The 15644-nt window shown below is 40.5% G+C and overlaps 1 protein-coding gene across 4 annotated transcripts in view; it reads right to left on the bottom strand.

Annotated features, from left to right (window-relative positions):
* Positions 1–6575: 6575 nt before the first annotated feature.
* Positions 6576–15644, bottom strand: part of ADGRG6 (adhesion G protein-coupled receptor G6) — a 196042-nt gene continuing 186973 nt past the window's right edge. For 3 of the 4 annotated variants that reach the window (XM_061624017.1, XM_061624019.1, XM_061624018.1), the window contains one exon: positions 6576–9941. In XM_061624017.1, coding sequence (XP_061480001.1) covers positions 9763–9941 — 179 coding nt within the window. In that variant the 3' untranslated portion in view covers positions 6576–9762. The remainder of the gene's footprint in view (positions 9942–15644) is intronic. The other variant, XM_061624020.1, reaches the window with a different exon arrangement.

Here is a 15644-nt window from a genome sequence, read left to right as displayed (position 1 = left end):
TTTATGGAATCTCTCATTTGGCCTTCCTCTTTTTCTACTTCCTTCTGTTTTTCCCAGCATTATTGTCTTTTCTAGTCAATCATGTCTTCTCATTATGTGTCCAAATATGATAACATAAGTTTTATCATTTTAGCTTCCAATGATAGTTCTGGTTTAATTTGTTCTAACACCCAATTATTTGTCTTTTTCGCAGTCCATGGTATGCGCAAAGCTCTCCTCCAACACCTCATTTCAAATGAGTAGATTTTTCTCTTATCTGTTTTTTTCACTATCCAACTTTCACATCCATACACAGAGAGCGGAAATACCATGGTCTGAATGATCCTGACTTTAGTGTTCAGTGATAAATCTTTACATTTGAGGACCTTCTCTAGTTCTCTCATAGCTGCCCTCCCCAGTCCTATCCTTCTTCTGATTTCTCGACTATTGTCCCCATTTTGGTTAATGACTGTGCCAAGGTATTGATAATCCTTGACAAGTTCAATGTCCTCATTGTCAACGTTAAAGTTACATAAATCTTCTGTTGTCATTACTTTAGTCTTTTTGACGTTCATCTGTATTCCTGCTTTTGTGCTTTCCTCTTTAACTTTTATCAGCATTCATTTCAAATCATTACTGGTTTCTGCTAGTAGTATGGTATCATCTGCATATCTTAAATTATTGATATTTCTCCTCCAATTTTCACACCTCCATCTTGGTCCAGTCCTGCTTTCCGTATATTTTCTGTGTACAGATTAAACAAATAGGGTGATAAAATACATCTCTGTCTCACACCATATTCTGTCCTTACAGTAGCCTCTCGTCCAGAGTATAGGTTGTGCATCATTGTCCAGAGCATAGGTTGTCCAGAGTATAGGTTGTGCTGTGGCACCCCCATTTCTTTTAAGATTGAAGTAGGAGCTGGCTGTGCAGAGAGCTGACTGGCTGGTCCCTGTGATGTCACCAAGAAATCTCCCTCTCCATCCCTTCAGCAGTTTTGCATTGTAAAAAGAGTTCCCTCTAAATAAATAAATAAATAAGATGATGGATATGATCATTCATGCAGCACTTTCAAAAATAACAAAGAAAAGCCTACATTAGGGAGTGGAGAGAGACAAGATCCAACAGCTGAGCCAGTATTCAATTGCTGGTATACTTATCTATCATGTCAGCTGTAAAGCTGGGTTTACCCCATGGCTAAAAGCCACACTGTGAGTTTTTGTTCTTATCTTACACTTGTACCCCTGAAAATAATAATATAGTGCTCTACTGGTGGTCCCAAATGTCCAAACTCACACAAATGAATTCCAAAATAAGCATACAGAGTTAAAATTTGCTTTATGTTGTAGTGTACATTTAATGACATCTGAGTTCACAATCTGTTCACAATTTATAGTTGCATAAATAAAATAAACCAATTTTCTTGAATGTTACAGTGCTTTACAAACAGCAGCACCATACTGCCCTCTGATGGCTAGTTCTAGGCATGATAGCCAACTATGCTTCTTTCCCCTCTTTTTTCCTGAGGGAAGCATGTTGGGAACTACTGCTATGTAGGAATAGCCATATAGCCAATTGCTAAGATCACACCATGATTCTGAACTTGGGTGTGTGAGTGTGTGTGGAAGGAACAGATTTCTAAATACCATTATAATTATTAACTTGAGTAGTCAAAAACCAACTTTTAGTTCCATTTGGAAAGAAATAAACATTTAAGACGTTTCGGAAAAATGGAAAATACATGTTTTATGATGAAGGGCTGTTCAGACACGAGATGTTTGAGGTAGAGGTGTATCCATCCTGTTGCATGCCACAGCAATCTCCGAGTAGTGAGAGATCTCCCGGGATCCCTGCGCTTGTGCAAGGTTTGGTTTCCTTAGAAAGAAGGTCAGCGGAGACTCTGGTGTCTTTTAGGAAACAATGGTTTTTACATTTTATTTACACACATTCCAACCTGAGCTTAAGATGGAGGGGTTCATAGCATTTGCAGTCCTGTAGATCTTGCTCTTCCATCAGGCTTACAGGAGGCATGTTAAACCCATGGTGCATGGACCCAGCCTGTCTGCATGTCTGCAGTTCCCAGCCTTTCCTCAGCCTCAACTAAAAACACAAGCTTCCCTTTTGGCCCCAGGAGGAGGGGGCTCTCCTGAAAAGTTTCAATAACAATAGGATCTCCCTGGCCCATTTGCCAGTTAATAGGCACTTGATAGACCCATTAGCCCACCTGGCCACTCTACTAGACTAACAAAGGAGACTCATCTGACTAACAGAGCAGACCTCTCAGCCTCAGAGCCCATCTCCAGGTGCAGGGTTCCAAATCAGAGGCTGGAAAGGGGACTCGTAGAAATCATCCATCTCAACCCCAAACCTATAACACTACTATTGGGCTGTAGGATCATAGCAACATAAGAATTGCCTTAATGTATCAAACCAAAGGTCTACCTATTCCAGCATTCGGTCTCCAACAAAGGCAAGGCAAGAGCCTTTGGGAAGCTCACAAGTAGGAAATTAAGGTTATGATCATGACCTGCAGCTTGTCTTTAGAATCTGCACTAGGATGATGCACCAGGACGATAATGGCCCAGGCACCAATTTCCAGTGCACAAGCACTGACAGGCAGAGAAGGAGGGAGGAAGTGCCTAGTGGGTGCTGCCGCTGCTCTTGGCCGCGCTTGCTGGGCTACAGGAGTTGCTGGCAAGCAGCAGGCTTCTGAGGTGGGAAAGGAGGGGTGGGAAGAAGGGAGGCTTTCACTTGAACACCAGAAGAGGCACCAATGCTGCCTAGTGCAACACAGCATGCCACAACTCGCATGAGTAATGTGAGGTAAAGCGGGTGGGCACTCCCTAGTGCTGGGCAGTGGCAGCAGCAGCACCTCTTTCCTTCTCCTCAGATTTGCAAGCAAAAGCCTTCCTCCTTCCCCACCTTAGAGGCTTGTGGCCTGCTGGTAACTCCTGCAGGAGAAGGAAGAGGCATTGCCACTGCCTGGTGCAGCATGAGCGAGCACCCACCTCCTTTGCCTCGAGTCACTCACTCGAGTTGTGTTGTGCTAGGCAGAAGCAGCAGTGGCTTCTCTGCCTCTTCTTCCGGTGTGCAAGTGAAAGCCTCCCTCCTTCCCACCATGACAATATAAAAACTGACAAATCACCGGGCCCGGACGGCATCCACCCGAGAGTTCTCAAAGAACTCAAAGGTGAAATTGCTGATCTGCTAACTAAAATATGTAATTGTCCCTCGGGTCCTCCTCCGTGCCTGAGGACTGGAAAGTGGCAAATGTAACGCCAATCTTCAAAAAGGGATCCAGAGGAGATCCCGGAAATTACAGGCCAGTTAGCTTAACTTCTGTCCCTGGAAAACTGGTAGAAAGTATTATTAAAGCTAGATTAACTAAGCACATAGAAGAACAAGCCTTGCTGAAGCAGAGCCAGCATGGCTTCTGCAAGGGAAAGTCCTGTCTCAGTAACCTATTAGAATTCTTTGAGAGTGTCAACAAGCATATAGATAGAGGTGATCCAGTGGACATAGTGTACTTTTTCAAAAAGCGTTTGACAAGGTACCTCACCAAAGGCTTCTGAGGAAGCTTAGCAGTCATGGAATAAGAGGAGAGGTCCTCTTGTGGATAAGGAATTGGTTAAGAACCAGAAAGCAGAGAGTAGGAATCAACGGACAGTTCTCCCAATGGAGGGCTGTAGAAAGTGGAGTCCCTCAAGGATCGGTATTGCGACCTGTACTTTTCAACTTGTTCATTAATGACCTAGAATTAGGACTGAGCAGTGAAGTGGCCAAGTTTGCTGACGACACTAAATTGTTCAGGGTTGTTAAAACAAAAAGGGATTGCGAAGAGCTCCAAAAAGACCTCTCCAAACTGAGTGAATGGGTGGAAAAATGGCAAATGCAATTCAATATAAACAAGTGTAAAATTATGCATATTGGAGCAAAAAATATGAATTTCACATATACGCTCATGGGGTCTGAACTGGCAGTGACCGACCAGGAGAGAGACCTCGGGGTTGTAGTGGACAGCACGATGAAAATGCCGACCCAGTGTGCGGCAGCTGTGAAAAAGGCAAATTCCATGCTAGCGATAATTAGGAAAGGTATTGAAAATAAAACAGCCGATATCATAATGCCATTGTATAAATCTATGGTGCGGCCGCATTTGGAATACTGTGTACAGTTCTGGTCGCCTCATCTCAAAAAGGATATTATAGAGTTGGAAAAGGTTCAGAAGAGGGCAACCAGAATGATCAAGGGGATGGAGCGACTCCCTTACGAGGAAAGGTTGCAGCATTTGGGGCTTTTTAGTTTAAAGAAAAGGCGGGTCAGAGGAGACATGATAGAAGTGTATAAAATTATGCATGGCATTGAGAAAGTGGATAGAGAAAAGTTCTTCTCCCTCTCTCATAATACTAGAACTCGTGGACATTCAAAGAAGCTGAATGTTGGAAGATTCAGGACAGACAAAAGGAAGTACTTCTTTACGCAGCGCATAGTTAAACTATGGAATTTGCTCCCACAAGATGCAGTAATGGCCACCAGCTTGGACGGCTTTAAAAGATTAGACAAATTCATGGAGGACAGGGCTATCAATGGCTACTAGCCGTGATGGTCGTGCTCTGCCACCCTAGTCAGAGGCAGCATGCTTCTGAAAACCAGTTGCCGGAAGCCTCAGGAGGGGAGAGTGTTCTTGCACTCGGGTCCTGCTTGCGGGCTTCCCCCAGGCACCTGGTTGGCCACTGTGAGAACAGGATGCTGGACTAGATGGGCCACTGGCTTGATCCAGCAGGCTCTTCTTATGTTCTTATGTTTAACCTATCGTAGGGTGGGGGAAGAGAGGAGGAAGCTTGGCAGGAGGGGGAGGAGGAAGCTTGGTGACTCATTGTGGGAGACCTGTTTGGGAGTCCATGTGTGTGTTCGGGAGTCCGGGGGTGTGGGGAGCTGGAAGTCCCTGGGTGTTTATCTCTCTGCGTTGGGGCTGCTTGTGTGTGGGGAGGTGCCAGTGGTGTGGGGCGTTTGGAGGTGTTGGGGTGGGGTTGGTGCACAAAGTGCACAGGGGCAAAGCCCCGTGTGTGTGTGTGTGCCATTACTGGAGAAATAGCACTACTTACTTCCAGTGGTGCAGTTACGGCTAGATCTCAGGGCCAAAAAATTGGGCTCTGCAGCTCAGGGTCCGCTCAAATGATCTCTTAGAGAGCAGCGGATGATGGAGGCAGCAGCACACAGACTCACCATCTGCACCTAGGCAAACATGGGGATGCTGACACTGGTTGGTGCAGTATCTTTTCTTATTATTTTAAAGCACATTTTATAGTCTGGGTGGACAGCCATGTACATAGTTACAGATGGAATCCTGCTTGTATAAATTGTTTAAATTATTATTTCTGTAATTATTCTGTCATTTCTATTGTAATTTACATTGTAATGTGTTTGATGGGGGAAGTCTTTTGTCAGATCAAGTGAAAGGTGGTTTAACTGTACTGGGGGACTTTAACAGCTGAGGAGGGGTTGGAGATACAACTCTCAGTATGCAAAAGAAGGATAGAAGATAGGCATATCCTGGTTCATGGTTGCAGGTTTAGAATGCTTAGTTAGACAGTGTAGTTGACTGGACAGAGTAGTTGGCTGGGGTTAGACTGGGAGGACAGGCACAAAAAGTGAATAACTGGCTGGGCATTAGTCAGTCAGGGTCAGTCCATGTTGGTTGGTGCTTGCTGTTTGTGGACAGCCAGAAAAAGAAGGCAGCAGAGGAAGAGCGTCGAGGAAGAATAAGACCTGAGAGGAAGGCAGAGTGGCTTGGTGGCCAAAGACTTGCTGGGGTAGCTGACTCACTTGGCCTAGGCTGAAGAACCTATCTACAGTGCTGCAGGGGATGAAAGTGAGAGGAAAATTTGAATGCTAGGCTCTGGTGTCTGGTAGGAGAGCCAGAGAAAGATTCCAGGACAGGACAGCAGGAACAGACCTGCACTTCAGTAGGTCAGTAGGGGTTGAAAGGAAGGCTTCCAGAAAGTCTTCAGTTATAGTATTGCTGAGGCTTAACTGGAGTGGAGTAAATATAAGGGCAAACTGGAAAAACTTTTAATAGGGTAACTATAACTAACTGCTTCCTCAAAGCAGTCTTAGTTTCATAACAGTAGTGTATTTAAAGTAGTGTATTTAAAGCTGCTGGTATTTAAAGTGACAGTAATAAGTTACCAAAATGTATATCCATTTGGAGACAGAACTGTATTAAAGTAACCACATATGCTTGTGCACTAAATAATCTTGTAATAAACATTAATCCCTTTGTTAAATAGAGTAACTGTATCGGACTGACTTTGTACCATGCCTATATCCCACAGTTTTCAGGGTTATTGGTAAGTTAAGAATGCAAAGGGTATAAGTGATTAAGTGGTGGCAGCAATACAGGTTTAGGAAAACCACTGGAGCAGAAGTTGGATTTTGCTAATTTGCTCCCCAATTGTTCATTTTATTATTTTTATTTTAAAAATTATAATTTTCTTCAACAAGTAAATGTGTTTAGCATTGACAGCGGAAGCAAATCTAATTTTATTCCTGTAGTCATGATGGTGCCATAATTAAAGTAAAATTATACATGCTCAGAGTATTTTTTTTTTCAAAATCCGGGTTGACAAACATGACTAAGGCTTGCATAAGTTTCATGAATCTTGTATCATTATGCATTGTGCCTTTCTCCATCTCACTGTTACACATATGTTGCCAGTAAATAACAAACTTCCATTACTCAAAAATTAATAGGAAAAGCATTCATTTAATAAACAGGTTATTCTCCAGAATTCTATGAAACAATTTTGCTGCTTAGTTGCAAATAAACAAAGGCACTTAAAACTTTCAAACATTTTACTGTTTCGAGTACTAACATCTGGAATTCTTTTAAAATTCTATTTTGGTCAAACTCTAAATCCATCTCGCTAGTCCCTAATGACTAGTATTTGAAGTTACACCACCATTTCCTTCAAACTGCTAACAATATCATACACAATAAACTTTTCACATAGAAAATACAATACAGATATATGTATATTTGAGATGATTTTCTCCCTCTGATCATGAAACAAATGCATATAACAGATGCATATAATCACAAAGCCAGTATGAAGCAAAAACTATGTTGACATATTTTAAACCTCAAAAATAAATAATTATATACAAGGGAGGTAATGCTATGCTAACAACCATACCAAAGGCTTACACTGAAAAAACATGTGACAAAAAATAGCACTGGAAAATTTGTAACAGAGCAATTGAAATGCTGGGAAGCTGGTAGAAGAAGCGCTGGCTGAAGAGCCAGCAAAAAGCCCCACAGGGTCCACCTCCTACTCGGGAGCCACTGCCCCTGCTGAATGTTGCCTCCATTGGGAGCTGTGTGCACAAGGCAGCCAGGAAGCACCATCTCCCACAAACATAAGCTGTCCCCGTAGGGGCCCTTTACAATTCTTTACTGCACCGGCCTTTTGGCCGGCAGAATTTCGTGGCAGATCAGGACCCAGGGGAGGGCTCTGAACACAAGGAGAATCTGGAGTAAGTTCCCCTGTGGCTCCACCCCCACCATGCCCCCAGAACACCTCATTTTTGGGTCTTCCACCATCCCTCCATCTGCTGGGCTGTCCATCCCTGGCAGCGCCAGCAGGCTTCTGGTGGCACTGTGGCTCTGCCATGGCGGAGGGCTGCTGCCAACAGAGCTCAGCGGCATGTGGTGGCACTGGGAGCCTGCCAGCACAGCTGGGGGTCCATGGCATTCAACTCCCCCCAGCCCAGCGGAAAGGTAAGTTTATGATTACTACATGGTAGTAACAGCAAAGGATATTCTTAATTTAGTGAAAATATAGGCAAACCATACATTAATATTTTGGTCAGACAATATCTAGGACTCAGGAAAATTCTACTTTTTAATCTTATTGGACTATTGTATTTTATTAATTTTAATTCAGAAACATTTACTTTCCCTTCTTTTCATACCAATATCGTATCAAAGCTACTTTCTGAAAACTATTAAGAAACGGAGACAATCATATCCAAATTTGGCCAATGCTTACATACAAATTGTTCTTTTCCATGGTGAAGTTATTCAACCCCATTAGATTTCTAGCATCATTTATTATCACCAGGAATCATTTAGTTCACATTGTAAGGTGTTTAGGTCAATTTAATTCTAAATGGAGATTAAGTAATTTGTAATTCAAGTGACTTCAGCGTAACAAGTCTTGTCCTTAATACAAGTGAGGAAGAATAAAAGTGTTGTGATTCACTAAAGATATTTTGAAATTATATGGAAGATAAGCACTTAAATTGCTATTGTGCTGCATACATAGGGACAATAGCAGCAAATAATATGGCGGTTTCTCTGATTGACCACATGTAATGAGAGAAAAAAATAGGGACTGCAATCCTATAAAACTTACCTGAAAGTAAGTCACACTGCACTGGATCCAAGTTGTTTTTTGCTTTTCCTCTAATTTTTGTTACATTTGGCAAGTTTCTTTTAACCCAGGATGTTATCTAAATGATAAATATGATGAATATACTTACAATGAATGCTACCATATACTTATCAAGAATTAAACATACTGACTCCACTGGATCTAAGCATGGGTATTACAGCCATGGGCTGTAATTCAGAACACTTTACAAAAATGTGTGGAAGTAAAAATGTGAATGGTGATGTAGTGCTGGAAGATGGTATGAGCGCTTCTGTGGAAGAAAATAATGAAATTAAAAACTTGAGTATGACTACCTTAGTTGTTTTGGCAGATTGATACATCTTAATGCACATGGAATTCACTTGTGTAATCAGTCTTGTACATTGCTATTTGCATATAAGCAAAGTATGTAAATTTGAACAGGTTAACAACCATAGCTTTTGATACCTTCTCTGTGCGCAGGCTAATGAACACACAGAGTGCTCACAACTCTAATGACTTCAATAGCAGGGACAGATCTTGAGGCTGAACGCATTAATGGAGAAATATGTACACAGCTGCTCTTAACGTTAGAATCAATGGGGAAGCCCTTGTTCATGCTCCATGCTGGAGTTCCTATGTATGTAAGGAGCACCTGAATTAAGGCAAACTATGTGGAAAATGTTACATTTTAATCTATTATAGTAACAATAAAAATTTACACAGTGCCTAGCATGCAAACCCTCTCATTTGATAATGGAGAAGTGAGATTAGGAAAGGTGATATATTATGTGGACCAATTACTTTTGTTCCAGGACTATGCAAACAAAACTCTTAATTAAGCACCTCTAAAGGCAAAGAAGCAGTTCCTCAACTGATAGATACTTTTGCTATGCACAAAGTTATAAATATGGTCCAGAGTCCAGACTTTGCAAGCAAGATTAAGGATATCTTATCTGAGCAGTTTTGTTTTCTGTCATTATGCACAAGGGTTTATTGATTCACCCATAACAGGGTTTCCTTGCTTAGGGAAAAAATCTGTAACACACTATGCATTGAACACCCAGGAAGAAGGAATTAAAAATATATAATATCCATATTCCTTATAAATAACGACATAGAGAGGGAAAAAGTCTTCTAAAGTCACAAGCTTTCTTTTCGGGCTTTAGGATCTTCTTAATTTTTGCAAAGATACATAAGATACAGAATTGGATGTTATATTTCCATAACAATAGATGGGAGAAATAAATGATAACTCAACAAAGCATAAGACTTTGGTATTTATTTCCTTGTTCAGTAACCCAAGTCCTTATTCATTCCTAATCCTCATGCTGTTTATTGGATACTGTTGTTCCAGATGTCCAGAAATTCAGAATTTTGTACTATGGCTCAAGGAGTCTGACATGATAATGTTTTTGTAGAAGTTGTCTGAATGAGTACTGTAGTACCCCTTCACTTTGTCAATAACCTGGTGAACCGGGATAATTGAAGTCTGGTCTGTGTCCACTTGGATGTATTTTGGCGATGACTTGTCAAGAAAAACATTGTCTAACAAAAAGGAAAAGAAATAAAGTTAGTAATGTTGTGTCATTTTTTACTGCTGAGTTGTCAACCTACAGGCAACCCCTTAGCACAAACTGTAAGAGATATGTTAAAACTTCTGTTCTCTTTAATTTGATTAAAAAGGAATCTTATGAATAAGCTGACTTTATTCTGTAACATGAATTCAATTGTTGTTTCATCTTGCATAGCTGGAGAACTAGCTTTAGTTTTCAGTTCTTGGTTGAATCTAGTTCTTCATTATTCTTGTGCAGACTTATTGAAGGCAAATACAAAATCGCAACATTACTATGAGCGTTGCACCATCTCTTTGGTACAAAAATATAGGTAGGGGAGAATTGAGGGACCGATGTGCTCCCCACAGCTCTTCCCAATATTTACCTTTCTTCAGACCTGTTCACTAGCATTCACATCTTGGATGCTTCCACACTAGGGTTTTTATATTATTATTATTATTTCTTCTTACATTTATATCTCACCTTTACTCTGAGGAGCCCACGGTGATGTACATGGTTCTCCCCTTCCCATTTTCTCCTCAAAACAACCCTGTGAAGGCAGGTTAGGCTGAGACAGTGACTAGCCCAAGCTCACCAAGTGAGCTTCATGGCTGAGTGGGAATTTGAACTCTGGTCTCCCAAGTCACAGTCCAACACCCTAACCATTATACCACACTGGGGGCATTTAGTGTGGGATTGCCATGCTTCATTCACACAGGGCATCTACAATATGCCTCTATCTACTTGTTGTCATCCTGTATTTTCCCTGTGGTTGTTCTATCTTTTCTCAGACCACAGAAAGTCCACTTTTTTCAAAACAGAAAAGTAGCTCCATCTCCACAGGAGCAGATGTCCTTAGTGCTACTCTTGTACCTATTTTAACGTGTCTATAACCTCTGTGGTGGGTAACGTTTTATCATCCCATTAAATATTTCTGAAATACCACTTATATGAAAGAGTGTTATCATGCTATAACACTATAATGCATATAAATCCTTTCTGGGAGCAGACATTAACTACCTTGCTAAAATGGTGGTGACTGGAAAGTTGTGTTCTTGTTGTTTTTTAAAAATACTTTAATACTCTTTTATATAAGTAATATTTTACTAATATTTTAAAAATTATACCCAGGGAAGCATTTTAGCGCTAATTTAAAAACTGATTTAAACAAAGTAACGGGTAAAATGGTGCCTACCAGAAAGGCTACAGTGAATGTGTACTGAGCCTCACAGGTGAACTGGACCTTCCTCTTCTCCACCCACAGCAGCTATGTCATGCACATTGGTGTGGACAGAATATAGTGGGGTGTTCACATACAGAAAGTGCAATACTCTTGATAGTGTAGAAAGTAAATTGTAATTCTGCTTGCAGTGACTGGGTAGGATTAGCAGCCACACATCTGGAAGCAGCTATCTTCTCAGCTGTTACTTCCGTACCATCTTCTTTTCCTGGAATTGTGCTCCCGGTCAATTTGGGATCACGTTGTAAATGCAATGATATCATGATGCCATATAATTAGATTTGGCTATATGGCAACATCACAAAGGAAATTCAGAATGAAGGGAATGCTATTTGCCTCAACCTGAATTGGCTTCAGGATACTTCACGATTAGTTAACTTTGGCTAATGACAATGTCACAAACACATTTTAGAATAAGAACTGAAAACAATGGTCCTCTGAATAGGTGCTATAAAGGGGACTGTACTGGAAACACTTTTGCTCTGGTCATAGCCTAACAATTGTTGAAATGGGGGGAGGAGCATACTTTACAAGTGTGAAAGTGTTTGTAACATATGCCCCTCTTTTGGGCTCTGTACTGATTAAAGAGTACTACAGGATGACCTTGCATAAAGCGTGCTGTTGAATGTTCCTCAGAGAGCCAGTGGGGCATAGCAGTTAGTGTTGGACTACGACCTGGGAGACCAGGGTTCGAATCCCCACACAGCCATGAAGCTCACTGGTTGACTTTGGGCCAGTCACTGCCTCTCAGCCTCAGAGGAAGGAAATGGTAAACCACCTCTGAATACTGCTTACCATGAAAACCCTATTCATAGGGTCGCTATAAGTCGGAATCCAATTGCAGGCAGTCCATTTCCATTTTGAATGTTCCTATGGATTTCAATGGGTTTAAAAGAGCAGGTTTCCAATAGATAAACTGTGCCCATTTTACCCATTGTCCTTTCAAGGAGGACGAAGCATAGGGAGCAATGCAGAGGGTGTTGGATGTGCCTGAGTTTCACTAAAATCAATGACAATGTGCATGTTCAACCAATTTCAATTATTTTTAGGCTGACTTAACTTTCTTTAGATTGTACCCTTATGCCCTGATATAGGGATAGCAAAGTGCACCCCACTTGTAAGAGCAGAGATGGGAATTAGACCTCCAGATGTTGTTGGACTTCAACTGCCATTAGCACTAACAAGCATGGCTAATCAGGGATTATTGGAATTATAGTGCAACAATATTTGGAGGACCACAGGTTCCCCAGCCCTGTGTAAGGGCATCAACATTAATTTAAATTGGAAGGGAGGGATAAATCCTTGTTCCCAGTTCCTTTGCATATGCAGAATGTACACTTCCATTGAAATGAACTCTGGACTCCCCCACATTTTCTGGACATGTAGTGCCAGCAAGTATACATATGAGGATGAAATTACTTGCTAAAGAATATAGTCATCTACCACTGAAAATTACAGCCCAATGTTAAGTTCTCCACTGTTATATGCAGAATCACTTCTCCTGTGCTGTTTCATTGTGACATTGTGTGTTCTCTTATGCTATGCATTAGTAGCTATCAGTGACGTGCATGGGGAAATACACATCATGATGTCATGATTACAGATTCTTGTGGAATTCAATACTTGCAGATTTCAATAGCAACTGACCTGATCCTGCACCATCCATGTGTGGACCAGAACTTAGTTCTTTACTAGTGTTTGCATTTCCTGAATGTGCTGACAGAATTCTTGAATAAAAATGTATCAAAATATATTTAAAATGTTTTGTGAGAAAATACATTTTAAAACACAGATGTAAAAAGTATTTAAATGCACAGAATTTACGTTAGTAAATAGCTTTGCTAGTTTGAGTATGACCATTAGATGGAGCTCAAGTAATGAGCAATAATTTCCTTAGTTTAAAGCACAACATGTTTATGAACACCTAGCAAAAAAGACCAAACTTTATTTTCTATGGCCTAGCAAAAGGTTTCTGAAATATTTGCTATTTTTTTATTAACAGTGCTTAAATATTTTCTTCATGAAAACAATCAACTTGTATATTTGCAAGAAAACATTTTTAGTTTTCTTGCTGGTACAAGCAAGATTTCATATGAGGCAAACTAGTTACTAGTATAAACAAAAGGTAAATGGAATTCTCAAAAGAATTTATGATAATATTAAGTTATAATGAAGCAGGTTTAAAATAGGAATTGCATTGATCTGGAATAAAGAAAAATAACAGGTTGGAAATTTTTTTTTAAATCTCAAGGACAGAACAACATGCATGCCCAAGCATATTAGAGTAGTGATTTTTTTTAAAAAAAGCAGGTGAGAATGGATGCATAGCAGAAAACCTTTGCCCTCTATAAACATTCAAATATTGTATGTTCTTTTGGCTCATGATTTACTCTTGAGTTTCTCTCTGTTGCATTTGAAAAGCCTTGATGAGGACTTCTTGCATGTCACATTATTTGTGTTTGTTATATATCAAACTTGTATGCTCCATATATAAACATGTTTAACGATGAGAGCATTCTTTTGAAATCTACAAAAGATGTGAAATTGGTCATGACCTTCAGTGAAAGAAACAGGAAACTGAAGAAACAACACTACATCTGCAGCCAGTCCTTAATATTCAACTATTGAACTTAAGCACATTGGAGCTGTGCCACATAAAGTATACTGAACTTTTAAAAGCATTCTGTGATTTTGTATCCTAATCAATACCTGTTGGACTTACTTATACCCCACAATTTATCTATGTATATTACAAACAAAAATGAATTATATTTCATTCAGTTTGTAACTGAAAACTTTAAAAGGGCAAGAAAAAGCATCCAGTACTAGAGAATGCAGTTATTTCTTTTGCAGTATTTTAAAAAATTAAGTGATCTGTTTAATGGTGCCTTTTTCTCTTTGTCTTCATAACCATAGTGAATGCACCAGGTAGCAGGTGACCTGACCTCCTCTCTGAGATATTGTACTGCCCTACAAATTTGTAAAAATGCAAACAATTTGGGTGGGTTGGTCGTTCACAGTCCAATCCCCTCCCTGTGTAGCTTGGAAGAATTTGGTCACATGTGCCTCTGAGCATATGGTGAGTGGTGGCAACACCTGCCATCTCCAAAGATGGAGAATTACATTTTTGTATGTTTGTTAGTTTTCTTCTTACTTTGCTTCTTTCTTGTGTTACTACTGTTTCTACAGAGAATCTAATCTAGAAAATTATATTTCCCTCATTATTCGTCCTAGAAATCTGTGTCAAATTTATTTTTATTAATTTCAAAGCCTTTTTATTGGCCAATGTCATATGATGGTGAAGATAGCCTTCTGTGTTTCAAACTGGAGGTTATGTCCTATTTCTATTTTGGGTGTATTAACAGTTGAATATGAAACTGCAGTTTTGATTTAAAATTAGACTGATTACAATATGTTGCTACTTAAGCAATGAATCTAGCTGTTGGAAAAAACAAACTTGGCCTGTCCAACATGTTTTCAGCCTGCTATGCTTAAATCAGTCCACTTAAGGAAAGGTGGGCGTGGTTAATTAAAAACATAGAGCACACCTAGCATTTTGTTGGAATATATTTCAGCTCCCACTGTTTTATACTGTGCAAACTGAGACTTTCCTCATGTCCATTGGAAACTATTTTGCAGAATAGTCAGTGCCATTATTCCACAATTGTTTTTGGAATTTTTCTAGTGTTGCAACGTGTTGCTGTACATATTTACAGAAACAGAAGCAAAGGAGAATGATTTTCTATAGGAAACTTCACTAAAATTGCAAAGTAAATAAATCATATTTAAAGTGACTACCTGAACTGTATCTATTGTCTTCATATTTTTGCTTCCTCCCTGCTAAAACAAGATCAGCACAGCATGTCTTGTTTCTGTTATTTGGGCTGATTGCAGGATTTGCCACCACTCCCCATCCTGTTCCCCTGGAGGTAAAAAATGGGATCCTATGCAAGGTTGCTGAGAATAGATTGATCGTTTCCATACTTACTAAGTTCAATGGGATTTACTCCCCTGCAATCATGCTTACAATAGGTGACTGGGGGGAGAGAAGAGGGAAGGAGGGCTGGAGTGGACAGGGGAGGAGGAAGGAGAGGGGAGGGAGAGGGGGAAGGAGGGGAAAGGCAGGTCTGATCATTTGCATGTTACTGAATTCAATGGGATTTACTCCCGTGCAGATGCTTAGGATAGGTAAAACTGATCATGGGGAGGAGGAGGGGAAGGGGACGGAAGGAGGAAGGGAGAGGAGAGGAGAAGGGAGCAGAAGGAGGATGAGGGGGAAAGGGGGGATTGGAAGGGGAGGGACAAAGGAGGGGCAGGGAAAGGGCAAAAGGGAGGCGATGGGAGGGAGGAGGAGGGGAGGGCAGGTTTGATCATTTGCATGCTTATTGAGTTCAATGGGATTTACTCCTGTGCGGTCATGCTTAAGACAGGTAAAACTGACCATGGGAGAGGGTG

This window comes from Rhineura floridana, chromosome 4 (assembly GCF_030035675.1).
Source record: "Rhineura floridana isolate rRhiFlo1 chromosome 4, rRhiFlo1.hap2, whole genome shotgun sequence".
Classification (NCBI taxonomy): Eukaryota; Metazoa; Chordata; class Lepidosauria; order Squamata; family Rhineuridae; genus Rhineura; species Rhineura floridana.
The sequence above is the reverse complement of the archived record's forward strand: the minus strand, read 5'-3'. Positions and strand labels throughout refer to the sequence as shown.